This window comes from Malaclemys terrapin, chromosome 6 (genome assembly GCF_027887155.1).
Source record: "Malaclemys terrapin pileata isolate rMalTer1 chromosome 6, rMalTer1.hap1, whole genome shotgun sequence".
NCBI classification, from domain to species: domain Eukaryota; kingdom Metazoa; phylum Chordata; order Testudines; family Emydidae; genus Malaclemys; species Malaclemys terrapin.
In genome coordinates this window covers 42832051-42848256 of record NC_071510.1, presented here as the reverse complement: position 1 = coordinate 42848256, position 16206 = coordinate 42832051, and the positions used below count along the sequence as shown (strand labels likewise).

The window sequence follows — 16206 nt, the reverse complement described above, 5'->3', positions numbered from 1 at the left end:
GGGGCTGTGCGCTCTGGCGGATCAAAGCAAGTTCGATATAACGCAGTTTCACCTATAACGCGTAAGATTTTTTGGCTCCCGAGGATAGTGTTATATCGGGATAGAGGTATATATCACTAACAAAACTGCCAGCTTTAAATTCTGATTCCTGAATCTCTTTTGCTCATAATATACCATAAAAAAACAAAACAAACTGCTTGATTTTTTGATACTGGTTGATCTTACTTTGCCTTGTATGTATGACATTAGTGGAGAATGAACAAAACACCCTAAAAAGAAGTAAGATTTTCAGAGTAGCTTTGCTGACCACAACCACATTTTAAATTGGAATTACCAATATGGTTGAGTATTCTGCTGTGCAGTCTGGTAGTCATTCTTATCGTACTCTTGTAATAGAACGGGGAACAAATTAACAGATGCACACACCAGAAATTTCAATAACATAATTTCAGTCTACCAGCATAGGGCAAACCAAGCCATTAAGAGGACATTTTGCATTTCAATTTGCAACTAATTTTCCAAAGGGACATCCATGATACCTTATGCATTTCAAAGAAATAAAAGCCTTTTCAGAAGGGAAAATTGTAGATGAGCAGCTCAAAAAGTTCACCTTTCAAAAAAGAGATTTTGTTCATTGGATAGATACAAATTCTGCTGTAGCTGTCCTGATAATTGGATAGGATAACTTAATTATATCTATAAATCAGCATTTTAGCCACTGAAGGACTTTTTACATTTCAGAACTTCTAGTAATTACATTAGCATCATAACTCAAAAACACAAATCCACGAACAAGAAATTTGGCTCTTGTTACTTGATCATTTATCACAAACAAACAAACAATAATTGGAACTCCCTGTACTTTCAGTACCTTTTTGTTTTGTAACCTGAAGAGGCAAGTATAGCTACCTCCAATACAAAGGCACAAACAATACAATTGATTATTCAATTTACTCAATCCCACATATTTTGTATGCTTCTTATCGTGTACCTAATAGTTCATATGGAGACTAGAATTCAGTTACATTTTACATTATATTGTTTGCTACTGCTTTGTTATTTAGCTTTTTGCATTAATATGAAAAATAAAATCACAGTTCTTTTTTAGGTGTTATCTGAGTTGTCATGCTACCTTATTCGGTAGAGTATGTTGAGCCTGGTTGATTCTTCTACGTGGAAGATGTGATTTGGAGGATACCAAATTCTCTCTGTTTCATTCATTAGTGCAAACATGTTATGGTACACAGGCATGATACCTAGTAAAGCAACAGAAAAACAAATGCTTACTGAGAAGTTCGTTATTATGCAAAACACTTTTTTTTAGTAGAAAGAAAACACACCCTGGTAAAAAGTGGTGGACTGATATTATCTGAGAGTCTTGTTAACTGATTATCTATAGCACTGGTAGGTCACAGTTGCATTGCAAGTTTCTGCATGCTGCAGTTTGTTTTCTGCCTCAGTATCATCTCATTGTTTCTTTGTGCTCCCGGTCTGTCCATTGTACCCACCTGCTGTTGTCTCTCACCTTATATCTAGGGCTTGTCTACACATGAAAATTAATCTAGAATAAGGTGGGATGTGAATTTAAAGCAGGTTAACTATTCCTGATTAACTTCATATGTGCATTAGGCAGGTCTACCCTACTACTTACTTCAGTATAACTTTACGTTGCTCAAGGGTGTGAATAAGTCACCCACCTGAGTGACGTACATTACACTGAACTAAGCGCCGGTGTGAACAGTGCTATGTCGGTGGCAGAACTTCTCCTGCCAACATAGCTACGGCCTCTCGTGGAGGTGGATTTATTATGCCAACAGGAGAGCTCTCTTCCGTCGCACAGAGCGTCTTAGCCAAAGGCGCTACAGCAGCCCAGCTGCATTAGTGCAAGGGTGCCAATATAGCGCTTCTAGTGGAGACAAGCCCTTACTCCAATTAGCTTAATCCCATGGAGCTAAACAGGAATAGCTATTCTGGAATGACTCCCTGGATAGACAAACCCTTAGATTATAAGGCTTTCAAGTCAAAGACCATCTCCATATGGCTATACAGTACCTAGCAGAGTGGCCTCTATGTGCTACCAGAATAATAAATAATAGTACTTTGTTTTAAATTTTTTCTTGTGTTTTTTCAAAAATTGAACAGACTAATGCACTAGTTTTACACCATTACCTTTAAAGAAGAATTAAAAGCAGAACATGAAGAGAATCACCATGACTATTAAGTCCACATTCCTACGTATTCCAGGTATTAATACTATTGTACTAAGACTTATAAACTCAGGAGGACACAGAGGAAGGAAGCTTAGGGCAAGAGAGCACAACGAAAAGGAAATGCTTCTGTGACATAGGGACGGTCTCTCATTGTAGGACTAGTCACATTCAAAGGAAGCTGACCTGAGGGGGGAAAAGAAAGAGAGACAGACAGGCAGGCAGGCAGGCGCCACGAGTCGGCAGTGAAGCCAGAAGACTGTGATTTCTTGTTTGAATATCTAAAAATATTTTGTAACAAACATAAAAACATGCTTGATATGGTGGGGCTTGGAACCAGGGTGGACCGGCAGCCCCCCTATCAGCTCCCCTATGTTCCCTGTGCAGCAGCTGCCCAGCAGGCTACCAATTGCAGGCAGTTCAGCTGTCCCTCCCTCCACTGCCAAGTGCCGCTCCTGCCCTCTGCCTTGGAGCTGCTCTCCAGAGCCTCCTGCTTGCTATGCAGGGAAGGGGGAAGACTAATATCAGGGTTGTCCCCCTCTCCCCTACTCCTGCCCCCTGCTTGCCCCTTCTCCATATAGAGCAGGGGGAAGATACAACAGGGTTCAGGACGGAGAGAGCTGGCCGCAGCTGCTGTCTCAACTTCCTGATCTTTTTAAAGGCAATGTACTTAGAATGTGGTGTCAGCATACTTAAAGGGGCAATGTGCATCTCTCTCTCTCCCACACACAGGGTGTGTGTGTCTGTCTGCCATGCTGTCTCCCTCCCTCCATTCGTGCTGCCTTGCAGAGTGTGAGGCTACATTAACAATGTGTTAACCCTTGAGGGCTCAGCCGAGTCCTAGTTCATCATTTAGCAGTAAGGAATTCCCTGGAAAATATCCTACCTTCTTCCACCCTCTAACTTCACCACCTCAACCAAGCTTCACAATCATCATTGCTGTGTACAGTATTAAATTGTTTGTTTAAAACTTAGAGTGTGTGTGTGTGTTAGTTATATATAATATAGTTTTTTGTCTGGTGAAAAAAATTTCCCTGGAACCTAACCCCCACATTTACATTAATTCTTATGGGGAAATTGGATTCGCTTAACATCATTTCGCTTAAAGTCGCATTTTTCCGGAACATAACTACAACGTTAAGCGAGGAGTTACTATATTCTGATACCTGAGGTTTATTAGTAGCCTTGCAGCATACAATAGGTCAAATAGTTTGCAAAAAAGATACATTAAAAAAAATAAACCAAAAAAATTTTAGCTGCTGCTTGAAAATTCTTAGTAACAATGGCTAGAAAAGACGCTTTTTTTTTTTTTTTTTTTTTTTTAAAATTGTTCCTCAAAAGTATCCTTTGATGAACAGGCTAAAATAGAGACAACCACCAACTAAAAGGAAGGTGCAATTATTCTACTAGGACAGGAATGTTCAATGGCTGGCAAAGAAATAAGATAAAACAAAGAAATAGCTGAGAGAATAAGGATGATCACTTGTATCATTTGTTATGTTTTATGTTTAACAAAGTGTAAGGTTCACAGATCATTTGATATGACATATAAGTGGTCCAAGTACATAACAGCATAAAATCAACTGCATTACATAGAGATGATGTACCAATCTATGACAAATACAAGTACTTATAGTTATTACTGCAAGAACGTCATGTTACAGGACAACAACACAACAAAAAAGGATGTGTAGAACAGTAGGAAAGAGCCTATTTGAAGCTGCAAGTCTTACATGGGGAGGAAAGGTTTACACTAATATATCATATGTAATGAAGTTGAATGTTTCCCATTAAGGCAACATAATTAAGAGTGAACTACAATACATGGATGATGAAAAAACTTGGAAGTCACAAGAACTGAAGATTTGATTAATGGGGAAGCAGGGTTTACAGAGATTTGTGCTTACTATACTTTAAAACATATTTGCTACAAGAGCAGTGAAACTGAATAAATGAAGAACGTATGTAAATACATAAGTGGCTAATATACATGGGCCATCCCAGAGGTGTAGAGGCAGCTGGAGGGCTTATGTTTGGATCCAAAGTATGTAGGAGGTGGAAGTGCTAAGAAATCAGTATGTCCTGAAGAAGAGAAAACCTTCTCTCTCTCTGGAAGCAATCCAGGAGTACTAATTAGCCTTCCTCCACCAGAGTCATCTAAAATTCTAACAGGTCAATAAATATGATCTCATGGGAGTGTTCTGCCAAGGTAAAACAGAACATGTTAAATCTAGAATAGCTTGTTAGGATGAAGAAAGACACAAGCAACTGGTTAAAATGTTCTTTGTCCCTGTCCTTCGAATGTTATCTTGAGGACATTCTACATCAATCATATCACACAATATTGTATTCCTCAGTGTTCTGCATGTGTAGAGAAACCAAATAAGGAAGTCCCCAATCCTAAAACTAGTTAGTTAATTAATTACTTCACCTTGATTTGTTAACAGTGAGAGTTTAAATTTATATTTTACTTCTGTTTTAAAGAGAAAAAACAGAAGATTTATCTGTATGGAGTTTTATGAAAAAATGGTCTAGATGAACATGCATGCAATTCAAAATGTGTTATTTCATGGGAAGAAGTCCCTTGAATTTAAGGATGACTGCAGTTAGGGGCCAAAAACATAGCTGAGGCTTGGCATACCACAAAGACTCATAGATTCCAAGGCCAGAAGGGTGATCATCTTGTCTGACCTCCTGTATAACAGACCACAGAACTTCCCCAAAATAACGCCTAGAGGGTATCATTTAGAAAAATGTCCAATCTTGATTTTAAAATTGCCAGTGACAGAGAATCCAACACAAACCTTGACGAATTGTTCCAATGGTTAATTACTCTCACTATTAAAAATTTACACCTTATTTCCAGTCTGAATTTGTCTAGCTTCAACTTCCAGCCATTGGATCATGTTATACCTTTTTTTGCTAGACTAAAGAATCCATTATTAAGTATCTATTCCCCTTGCAGATACGGACAATCGTCAGTCACTCCTTAACCTTCTCTTTGTTAAACTAAATAGATTGAGCTCTTTTAGTCTGCCACTACAAGGCATGTTTCCTAATCCTTTAATCCAGGGATTCTCAAACAGGGGGTCATGACCCCTCAGGGGGTTGCAAGGTTATTACATGGGGAGGTCATAAACTGTCAGCCTCCACCTCCAAACCCTGCTTCGCCTCCCTAATAGTGTTAAATATAAAAATGTGGTTTTAATTTATATGGGAGGGTGTCACACTTATAGGTTTGCTGTGTGAATGGGGTCACCAATACAAAAGTTGTAGAACTACTGCTTTAATCATACTTGTGGCTTTTCTCTGAGCCCTCTCCAATTTATGAACAGCCTTCTTGTGGGCACCAGAACTGGACAAAAAATTCCAGCTGCAGTAACACCAGTGCCAAATGCAGAGGTAAAATAACCTCTCTACTCCTACTTGAGAGTCCCTTGTTTATGCATCCCAGCAGAGGTGTCGTGCCCCCCTCCCAGATTTCTGCCAGGGTTTTCTGGATTGGTTCCCTCCCTGTGCAGCAGCTCCTGGAGCTGGCAGCAGGGAGAGGCAGCTGCTGCCAACTGGGAGCTTTAGGGAGAGGCCACTGAGGGTAAGGGGGGGGGGGGAGAAGTATACTGGGAAGGGGTAGGCATGACTCAAGCTGTTGAGGTGGAGGCAAACCTTTAAATTGTGCACCCCTTCACTCCCCACTATCAGCAGGTATCAGTCGTGTCTGCATCCCAGGATCTCATTAGCTCTTTTGGCCACAGTGTCTCACACTGGGAGCTCATGTTCTGCTGATTATCCACCACGACTCTCAAATCTTTTTCAGAGTCGCTGTTTCCCAGGAGAGTGTCCTCCAACCGTAAGTATGGCCTGCACTGTGTGTGTCCTGTCCACATCCCCTTTCCTCCAGCAACTTCTGCTTCACTGAAAGCAAGGACGGTGAGTGGTGTAAGAACCTTTAAGTTTTCTCTACCCCACTGGAGGATCACTTTTATACCAGGAGGATACTCCCTGGGACAGACTGGACGAATTTAGGGCTAGATTATTAACTTAGTGTGGTGGAAAGTTGTTGCAACATGCCAGAGGACCTGGTCCAAGATGTTTCACTAGGTTCTGTCAAAGTAAACAGAGGGGAAGCCAAGATGCGCAGTGCCAAGTATAAAAGTAAAACCCCCATGAGGTGTACGGGAATTGAGTCACTGACATCAGAGTCAATGACAATTGGACACAGTCTAGACATAAAAAAATGGAACCCAAAGCCCTTTGTACATGATTCCCACCTTGCCTAAGTGACAACAGTAAATATCAGGAGGAGCAGGGCATTTAGTAATCATCTCAGACAATTGAGTAAAAAACAAATGCAATAATATTCAATGATTTTTTTTCTCTTTTGTCTAAGACTGCAATTTCATGTCTGAACACCTAAAAACGTTTTCTAACAAAAACGTGTTTTTATTTGTTGAAATAATACACACAAATCAGTGAAACTGAACAACAATAATACATATTTTACTGAAATTAACTTTGAGGGAGCTTTAGAGAAGGGAACCCTGTATATCTAAACACGTCATTTATTGTAGTGTCTCATGGTAAATTACAATACTAACTAGAGCTAGCTGGAAAATAATTTATAGATTAAAGTTTTCATTTCGGGGTTTTTGGTTTTCCAATGAAACAATGGAAAGCAGACACTTGATGTGAAAATTTTAGTTTAGTTGAAACCCGATTTTCCATTGAAGAAAGTTTTCACAGAGTATCTTCTACCAGCTCAAAGAGAGAGACATCTCACAAGTGAGTACAATACTGCTGTATGTCGATAAAATTATTGAACACCTAAATTGATCACCTTATAGAATTATAAAGGTCTAGCTACACAGCTGTGCCTAATAATGTTAAAAAGTTTCTGAGGAATCTATTGACTATGGAATTCAAGGATGAAGCTGCATAGCTGCCGACTCCATGGGTGCTCCAAGGCTGCAGCACAATGGAAAAAAACAGTGGGTGCTCAGCACCCACTGGCAGCCCCATGGGTCAGCGCTTCTCCTTCCTCCTAGTGCCTCCCCACCCGTTGGCAGCCCCACTGATCAGCACCTCCCCACCCACCAGTAATAAGCTGTTCTGCAGCGCTGGTGGGGGAGAAGTGGAGGCAGGGGGAATGGGGTGGAAAGAGGCGGGGGCCCGTGGAGGCATAGCTATTGGTGGGCCTGGGTGGGCCGCAGCCCACCCACTTAGGATCTAACCAGCCCACCCAATTTGGAACCGGAGCCCTCCGAATCCGCAGGCTAGGGCTCCCGACCCTGGCTTTGCGTCTGTCTGCCCAGTCCACCCGTGTCCCTCTACTGCCAGCGCCGCATGCTGCTACCCCAGTCTCCAACCCCGCGCCTGGAGTGTGCCTCGTGGGGGCGGAGCTAGAGCTGGGGCCGTAGACCAGGGCAGCAGTGTGCGGCGCCAGCAGGAGAGGGATGCGACTGGACTCCAAGCTGGGGTTGGGAGGGGCAGGCGGAGCTCAAGCCCCGGCGGGGCCCCCCCGTCTTCCCCATGGGCATGCTCCACAGCCTGTGTGTCCCAGGCAGCCTCATCTTCGGGTGTCTGCTTAACGGTAAGGGCTGGTTAGATTGGGTGGGGAGAGGCGGGGTGGGGTGGTGGTTTGGAGGAAGGGGTTGGGTCTGGGGCAGAGTATGGATCGAGCACCCCTCAGCAACTCGGTAAGTCGGCGCTTATCTGAAGCTGGGAGACTGAGAACTGAATGCTCTTGTGAGCAACTGTGCTCAGTTTCTTGCATACTGAGAATCTCTAACAAACTTGGCTGACACCAAAAACTGGGCTTTCTGATTACCTTTGACATAAGAACGTCCATACTGAGTCAGACCAATGGTCCATCTAGCCCATTATCCTGTCTTCCAAAAGTGGCAAAAGAGATTAAATGTTAGATTAAGGCTTATGAAAGGATGACCATGACCATAAAGACAGTGGGAGACGGGGGGGGGGGGGGGGTGAAGTGCAAACCTCGGGCCAGATTTTCAAAGGCAAGTTTCACATGCACCCTACTCCCAATACACACACGCACAAAATTACGCCTCTGAAAATCTACCCTCCTGGAACAAAGATGTACTCAATTTTTCATGGCGACCTTTGGATGTGACCTGCCAAGTGTTCTCCCCCCTGGTTGATCTTGTGTCCTTTTTTTGCTTCTTTATGATGTATAAAGACCTTAAAGGTTTTTAAAAACATTTTCAGCTTTTGTTTTTTGTTTTTTTTTATTTGTTTTTTAAACTTTAGCAATATCAACTCTGGCCTTCCCTGACTTTGCAGGAGGACTTCCTGAATATCTCAGAGCCTGATCACTGTAAGCTCTCACAGCTGAGTGGAATGGACAGAGATACTGAATCTTTAACAAAGACATCCCTTTCCCAAAATGTTCATCATTAAGATTATTATTTTAAAATTAATTAAAATTAAATAACACAAACAGCAAGAGTCTGAGCCGCTTATACTCAGACTGGAAAAATCTTGACTTTTCCAAATGAAATAGCTGGAAAAGGACCTTCATTTGCTGAACAGGAGACAATTTCCTGTTCACATCCTGTTGATGTTTAATTTATGCCTGGGAAAGCTATGAGCTGGTTCTCAGACTGAGGAGCTGCAATTACCAGGATTTATGACTAGGCCTGACAAACAGGAAACAGATTCTTCTAAAAGTGCTTTGTTAACTTTGCTCCCAATATGGAACTGCTACCTAGCAATGGGGGTGGTATGGAGGGTGGCCATTGCAGCTTGGTGTCAGATACCTATCTGGAGGTCAAGGGAAAAGGGGCTGGGATGAAAGCTAAAATATCATAGGCATGAGTCATAATGATAAAGGAAATGGGATGGTTCAAATGAGGAGGAGGAAAGGTAATCTGAGTAGTAGGTAAAGCTTGTACAAACAGAATAGGAGAGATAAAAGCAAGCAAATAAGTTAGGCACAGGTTAAAAAACAAGAGAAACATTAGGTAGGGGCTATCAAGCACAACACACAAGAGTTAAAAGGAAACTAAGCGAAGATTCGTGCACAAAAGGGGAAATTAAGGTGTGGGGAGGAAATTGCATGTGGCATCTCTCCCCCCTCTGTACAAATGTCTGGTTAGATTCAACTCTTCAGGGCAGGAGAGCTGTCTTTTTACGTCACGTCTAAAGTATATGGTGCTACAAAAATAACAGATTCATTTACATTTCTGATGTGGTTAATCAACTCTTTATATGTAATAGCAATAACTCGCTGAGCAAATGGGATTCGCTCGAGTCCTCATTGATTTGAAGCTGCTGCAGAACAGCATTTCTCCCTACACACAGGTACAAGGCTAACTACAAAAAGCACACAGTAAAGCTGTCGGACTCACAAGAGGAATCTAATGGGGAAAATCATCTGACACTTGCTTGGATTGGAGCCAGCAAAATCTGCAAGAGCTGCCAGCCCTTACAGATGATTTTCAAGAAATGAAAGTCATGGACATACAGGAAAATACAGAGATGGAAAACACTGTGTAATGTCACCAAAGAAAAACCAAAACTAAACTAAAAAGCCCCAAGGAATAACCCAGCACTATTTAGTAATAAATGCATTATGTCACAGGATAAAACAAAGAACTGAGTAGAAGCTTCATGGTTCAATAAGTATTTGACCAATTATGAATTTGAGAAATAAATCAAACTGTTACAACATTTTACAGAGTTCAACATTAATCTATCCTATCCAATCAAATTCAGTCTCTCGCCAATATATGAAATGCGGGCTCCAGCCATTCTACAGATCAGTGGAAGGTGAAAAAGAAAGAACTGATATACAAAATGTATACTTATAGGATACCTTTTACTTCAAAGTACTTTATAGATTTTACAAGACACACACCTCTATATTTAATCCTGGGGGAATTCTGCCCAATGCAGATTTTAGCAGAAATTAATGGTGTGCGCGCAGAATTCCCCTCACAGGAATGGGCTGCTAGCCGCCACTGGACTCAGCAGAGCCCAGCTTGCACATAGAAGACATTGCTGGGGAGAAAGAAAGGGAGCTAAACCGTTCCTGGCAGCTGCAGTTCCCAGAGTGCTCTGAGGGAATACAGGAAACTCTGTGTAAGCCTGGGTCCAAGCACCAGGCTCTTTCTCCCTCTGGATCCCTGGGCTCTGGGAAAGGGGGGACGGCGTGTGGGTATCTTGGCTAGGAGGTCCCCACAGTTGGGCTCTGGGGAAAAGCGGTTCAGGTATATTGGCTGGGGGGGCCCTGCAGGTGGGCTCTGGGGGCGGGGAGAGGAGTTGTGGGTGTCTGGTCCCTCGACTGAGCTCTGGGGGAAGGAAGGGGGCAGAGAAACAGGAACCGGATTGTCATAGGTGTTTCTTTAACTCTCTACTCCCGGGGGAATTTTTGAGTGCGTTTGTTGACAGGTATTTTTAAATAAATTACCAAAATAATTGAAACTGGCATGATTATGTAGTGTTATTTTGACAAATAAAATCTGCAGAATTTTAAAATATTGTGCACAGATTTTTTTATTGCAGAATGCCCCCAGGAGTATATATTTTACCCAGAGGACTTCTGCCTAATTCACTATGCAAGTTGGATGACGTACAGTGAACAAAGGAGCTGTTCGGTATATATTTTTTTCTTTACTGTTCCCTGCCTCATTCACTGAGCACCATTCATCCCTCACTAAGAACGAAGCAAGGGTCCCCAAGTTGTAATGGCAGCAGCTAGAACTCCAAAGTCAATCTGGTGTACGGACTGGGGCAGCATATTGATCAAAGTGAGAAATCTCAATCAAGGTCACGTAACTGCTGCTCTCAAGATCTGCTGTTCATTGCTCTGCGAAGAACAAGGCAGAGATTGGAATACTCAACAGCAAACAGAGAGGATGGCTTAAAATACAAAGAAACAAATATGACTCTGCACGTCAATTCACATCTTAGAGTTTAGCTGTCATAATTCCAATTGGGCACTGAGCACCCACAAAGAAAACATCATTGATGTAAACACAGCAAGTCCCACCAAAATGATTTATGTTTTGTTCTACGTTTAAAAAAAAGTATCCATGTGTTCTGTGCCAGAATAGTCCTGCACTTAAGAAATGAAATCTCACATACCGTATGTAAACAAAAACTGGGTCAGTCCGGACTGCTGTGGAAAGACTTTGCAGAAGACAGAATATAGGTCTGAAACATATCTTTCCATATAATTCTTCCTAGCAGGGACTTTTTGAGCACATAATAATGAAGTTGCAGAAGCAGTTACAACTCTCTTCTGGAACAAAAATCATCTGCCAAGGCACAGATACGTAAACAGCATTTGAAATAATGGCTAAAACAACTATCTTCATTGTAAGCAAAATAGGAGTAAAGAGACTGAAAGCTTTACATGGCAGGAACTGCATCTCCTACAGCACTGAGCACACTGTCAATACTCAATTATTTAATTAATAAATAATCAGAAGAGGAGACAGTGGCTCAGACAGACTAACTAAAAATGTGAAAAGAGAATTCAACATCCTATTAAAGAAATTATTTTTTAGTGTGTCTACAAAATCGTTACCTAAAAATAAATAAATAAATAAATAAAGTATATATATAGGGACTACGGATGAGACAAAACTGGCTGTTCTTTGGGCAGAAGTTTTATGAACAGGCAATGTGACTGCTAAATGAATCCGGAGAGTGGCCTCTTCTAGTCTTGTGTCAGAGTTGGTGGATAACTGTAGGACAGTACAAAGTAATTCATTGAACCACTAAAAGGAAGCAATAGGATCATTTGGTGAATTGACACCTCATCTAATTCACCTTCTTGAATAACAACTTAAAATATCTAAAAATCCCCCAGCATTGAACAGTATGGATGGATTTGGGTTGAAAATACTCATGGGTCACTCTGGAGCTACAATGAAGAATTGGCCTTGTAACAAATGCAAGGTTTTATTCTTCCACTCTCATTTCTCATTGCAGCCAGTGAGAGAGGCAATTAGAATAATTTGCTTTGCAACATCTTGCTTTCTCCTGTATCTGCTAAGGACTTATGTCTCCACACTAAAGTTTAACCACGCTAATCGTATAGGTATCGTTAAAACAGTTCAGCCCCACGTAGTGTGGATGAAGTTATACTCATGTAAAGATGCTTATACCAACATAGTTTATTCCTATACAGAAAGGGCAAAAAGCTACATTGGGATAACCTTTATACCACTATGAGTGTAACCACATTAGTGGTTGTACCAGTATAACTATTTGGGTAACACATCCCACTCTCTAACAAACACAGTTATACCCGTACAAAAACTATGTGCAGATCATGCTTTGTCTACAATGCATAAATTAAGTGCGTTAGAAAATGTGTTAACTCATCTTTTAATTAACATGCTGTTAAACAGCATTGAGTATGTAGCGTAGACAAAGGCAGTCACATTTAAAAAATGTGTTAGCTGGTTGTGGTTAACTCAACAAGAAGAATAGCATTTTATATTTTAAAAGCTCTGCATAAACATTAATCCATCATCACAGCAAACCTGTCAGGCAAATTATCTTAATCATGGCAGACCTTTCACCCCCTAGATGGAATACTGCCCTGATCCCTTTCCTGAATAAACCCTCTTTCACTCTAATCTTTCAGCCTTTACATTCACTTACCTCTAAGGCTAACTAGATTCTTGCAAGTATCAGGGGGTAGCCATGTTAGTCTGTCTCTACAACAACAATAAGGAGTCTGGGGGCACCTTAAAGACTAACAGATTTATTTGGGCATAAGCTTTCGTGAGTAAAAACCTCACTTCTTCGGATGCATAGAGTGAAAGTTAGTTTCTTGCAGAGTGTCTAGTGTTCCTTTTTCTGGCCAGTGAAATGTTTTGGGGGGGTTTTGTTCGCTTCCCCTGAACATTTAGTCACAGTGTGCCCTACTTGTTAGAGGTATAGAACTGTCAAGGTAATATTCAACTGACTGTAGACTAATCCACTCCCTGTCTATCTCAAATGCAGTAGGGATCAGGAAAAGCTCTCACCCCAAAGACACTGACTGGCAGATAGTACCAATACCATTCCTGAGTTGTATGATAGGAAATACACCCTCCCAACTTTCCTGGTTCGCATCTAGAGTAATGTGAATCCAGGCTACTTACTATTGTCTGAACTGATTAGTTCATACTTCTTCAGCTAGAATATGGAACTCTTCATTGAATCATGGTAAGAAAAGATAATAATAGAGGAGCTGCAGCTATTTTTTAATCTGAAAAATTAATACACTATACAATACGTAGATGTGACCATGAAAATCCTCCCTTTCTTAGACAATGCTGGCAAGGTCTGCAATATAGTTATGCCACATGCCTTACAACTTAACAACTCTCTGTCATCTTGTTGCTTGTCTACGTAAAATTAGAATAGCCATTTTTACCAAAGGAAATCTCTTTAAAATGAAACTTCCAGCTCATTAGCAAGTCAGATGGGGAAAATTCAAATTCACCCAGGAGCCTTTCAAGATGAGGTCAAAAAATATCACAGCCAACAAATTCAGTGCATCTCCTGGCTCAAAATAGCAGGGACAATTAGCAACTGTGGCAACAAGTAACTGGGGTCCATCGGAAAAGTTTTCTTATGAGTGTTCAATCTCCATTTCCAGTTATGACAGTTAAATCCTGAAGTCCTGGCTCAAGGGAAGGACTATTCAGAAGAAAGCCCTGGCCAGCTAAAAGAATGCACACAGATGCCTATCAAAAATCACGTATGCAAGTGATGCCAAATTTGTTCTATAAAAAGCATTTTGAGAGCAAAATAGAGAGTAAATTTATAGCAGGAAAAATACAAGAGACTTTGCCTGGCAGCTACTTAACCTTTTTGCAGCTGTAGTTAAGATTTCTAAGCACATTAATGTATTTTGCCGTTTCCACAAGCAGGCCCTTCAGAGCGACTAGTTCTGTACCATTTATTGTTAATTTCTTATTAGGTTCTGAGAGAACATGGAATAAAACAAATCTCTTGAGGTAAAAACGTAAGCAGCTGGTTATCTGTATTAAAATATTCTTGAAATATGACTGACAAATACTCATTTGACTAGTACAATGCAAAAACCTCTTCACTTTCAGTTATCTACATGGTAAAGACTATTTACATAGGTTATATTCTTCTAGGCAATATTTTGTATTTTATTTATTAGTCCTATAATTCAACCAAAGGAAGAATCAGAATATTAGTCTTTAAAAAACAAAAACTTGGGGTGAAAGAGGATTTATTCAGGAAAGTGACATGGGCAGTATTCCATTCAGTGGGTGAAAGGTCAAACTAAAAACACCCAAGAGAAAAATTCTTGATCCTTAAAATTAACCTGATGCATGAAATACACTATTTTGATTGTCCAGGGGAGGCAGTCTGTAATTCTAGAAATACACTCAAGAGAACCATTTCTAAAAATCTGTCTGATGATGGAAAATTTTAAGTCCATTTATAGGGAAATGAACGCATTGTATTATCTAAATCAGAACTTGTAAAACAAAGAAAACATTAGTTATTACAAATCACCAACAATGAATGCATTTGTAAAACCTAGGGTTAACATAAATTTTAAGAATAATCACCTTTCACTATACAAATAAACACATTTTGAACTGAAATAAACTTGAGATTTTTCTGATAATTTGTATCCAATTTGCATACCAACACCACAATTCAATTCATGCTCTCTTTATTCCCAACTGCCTATTTTTATAACCAGACCTCTGTCACGCTTTGTTTTTTGGGTGGCTTTTGGGGGTGTTTGTTTTTGTTTGTTTTGTTTTATATTTACAATTTGGGGAGAGTAAACTTAGGACTTGATATAACACTGGCACAGGAAAGCACTTAGTAAAATAAACATTCACACACAGCTCTGCACCTCAGTCCTAACTTGCAACATCTGTGCTAGTCCAGTCCTGGAGCTCTTTCTAAACAATGAACACCAATTGTGTTAACTGTGCTTAGCTGGGTAATTGTTTTATAAATGAGACAAATGCCCACCAGAAACTAAACAGCTTAAAAAAATTTATTTCATTTGAGAGAGAACTGAATTTTGGTGAACCAGAGGAAAAAAGCTCCCAGACGCTAAGGTTATAGGTTTGGTATAAAACAAACAAAAAACCTAGATATATTAGATTGGGTAGGACTTCTTAATTCCCTATGTACAACTAGCATTCTTCCACGTTTTCCACCTTTTTCACTGTCAACTAGTTCTACTTACAGTATATTCCTTCTTTTCCAAGGCAAATTGGGATCTAAGATTTATCCTACTACTTTTATCTTTATAATCTGTTCAATCACAGTTTACATACCCATACAATCTAACTGGTCCTTGGCATAATTATCCATTTATTTTCTGATTTTTATATTTTCAGGTGTGTGTGTGTGTGCGTGTAATATATATATTTTACACACACACACACACACACACACACACGCAAAAATAGATCACACTGTTGGTCTAATGTTCTTTATATGCGAATTTAAACAACTCCTTGGTTAGTTGAAGAGGAGCACATTAGACCATCCCTCTTTCAGATTAACCAATTTAAAATACCAACAGGAAATTATGTTTCCATGCTTCCTGTAAAATGACATAATAAAACTGCAAAATCTGGAATAGACCTCCACTAAAATGTCTAGAAATATTTTTTCAGGTACAGCAGTGACTTTCCCCCCCTTCATGTGTGACAGCAACAAATTACTAAAAATGCACCTGAATCCTCAATACATTTTTTCTACTTCTAGTACTGAAAGTACTGTAACTATTTTTTTTTCATTCAGGGTAGAAAGTTATATTTCCAAATTGGTGTTGAGATATTTATATGGGAAACTCTTTGAACAACATTGGAAAAGGGTTGCATTTGCTATACCTTACCAGAAACATAACTACAAGATACTAAAAAGCGACAAAGAGTCCTGTGGCACCTTATAGACTAACAGACTTGCCATAGGACTCTGTTGCTTTTTATAGATCCAGACTAACACGGCTACCCCTCTGATTCTTGAC

The 16206-nt window shown here is 40.2% G+C and overlaps 1 protein-coding gene across 3 annotated transcripts in view; it reads right to left on the bottom strand.

The window, feature by feature from the left end:
• JAK2 (Janus kinase 2) overlaps window positions 1–16206 on the bottom strand; it is a 141997-nt gene that overhangs the window by 59757 nt on the left and 66034 nt on the right. For 2 of the 3 annotated variants that reach the window (XM_054031926.1, XM_054031927.1), the window contains exon 3: window positions 1133–1256. The exons of the other annotated variant lie outside the window; for it this stretch is intronic. In XM_054031926.1, coding sequence (XP_053887901.1) covers window positions 1133–1256 — 124 coding nt within the window. The remainder of the gene's footprint in view (window positions 1–1132; window positions 1257–16206) is intronic. 3 annotated transcript variants of the gene reach the window in all.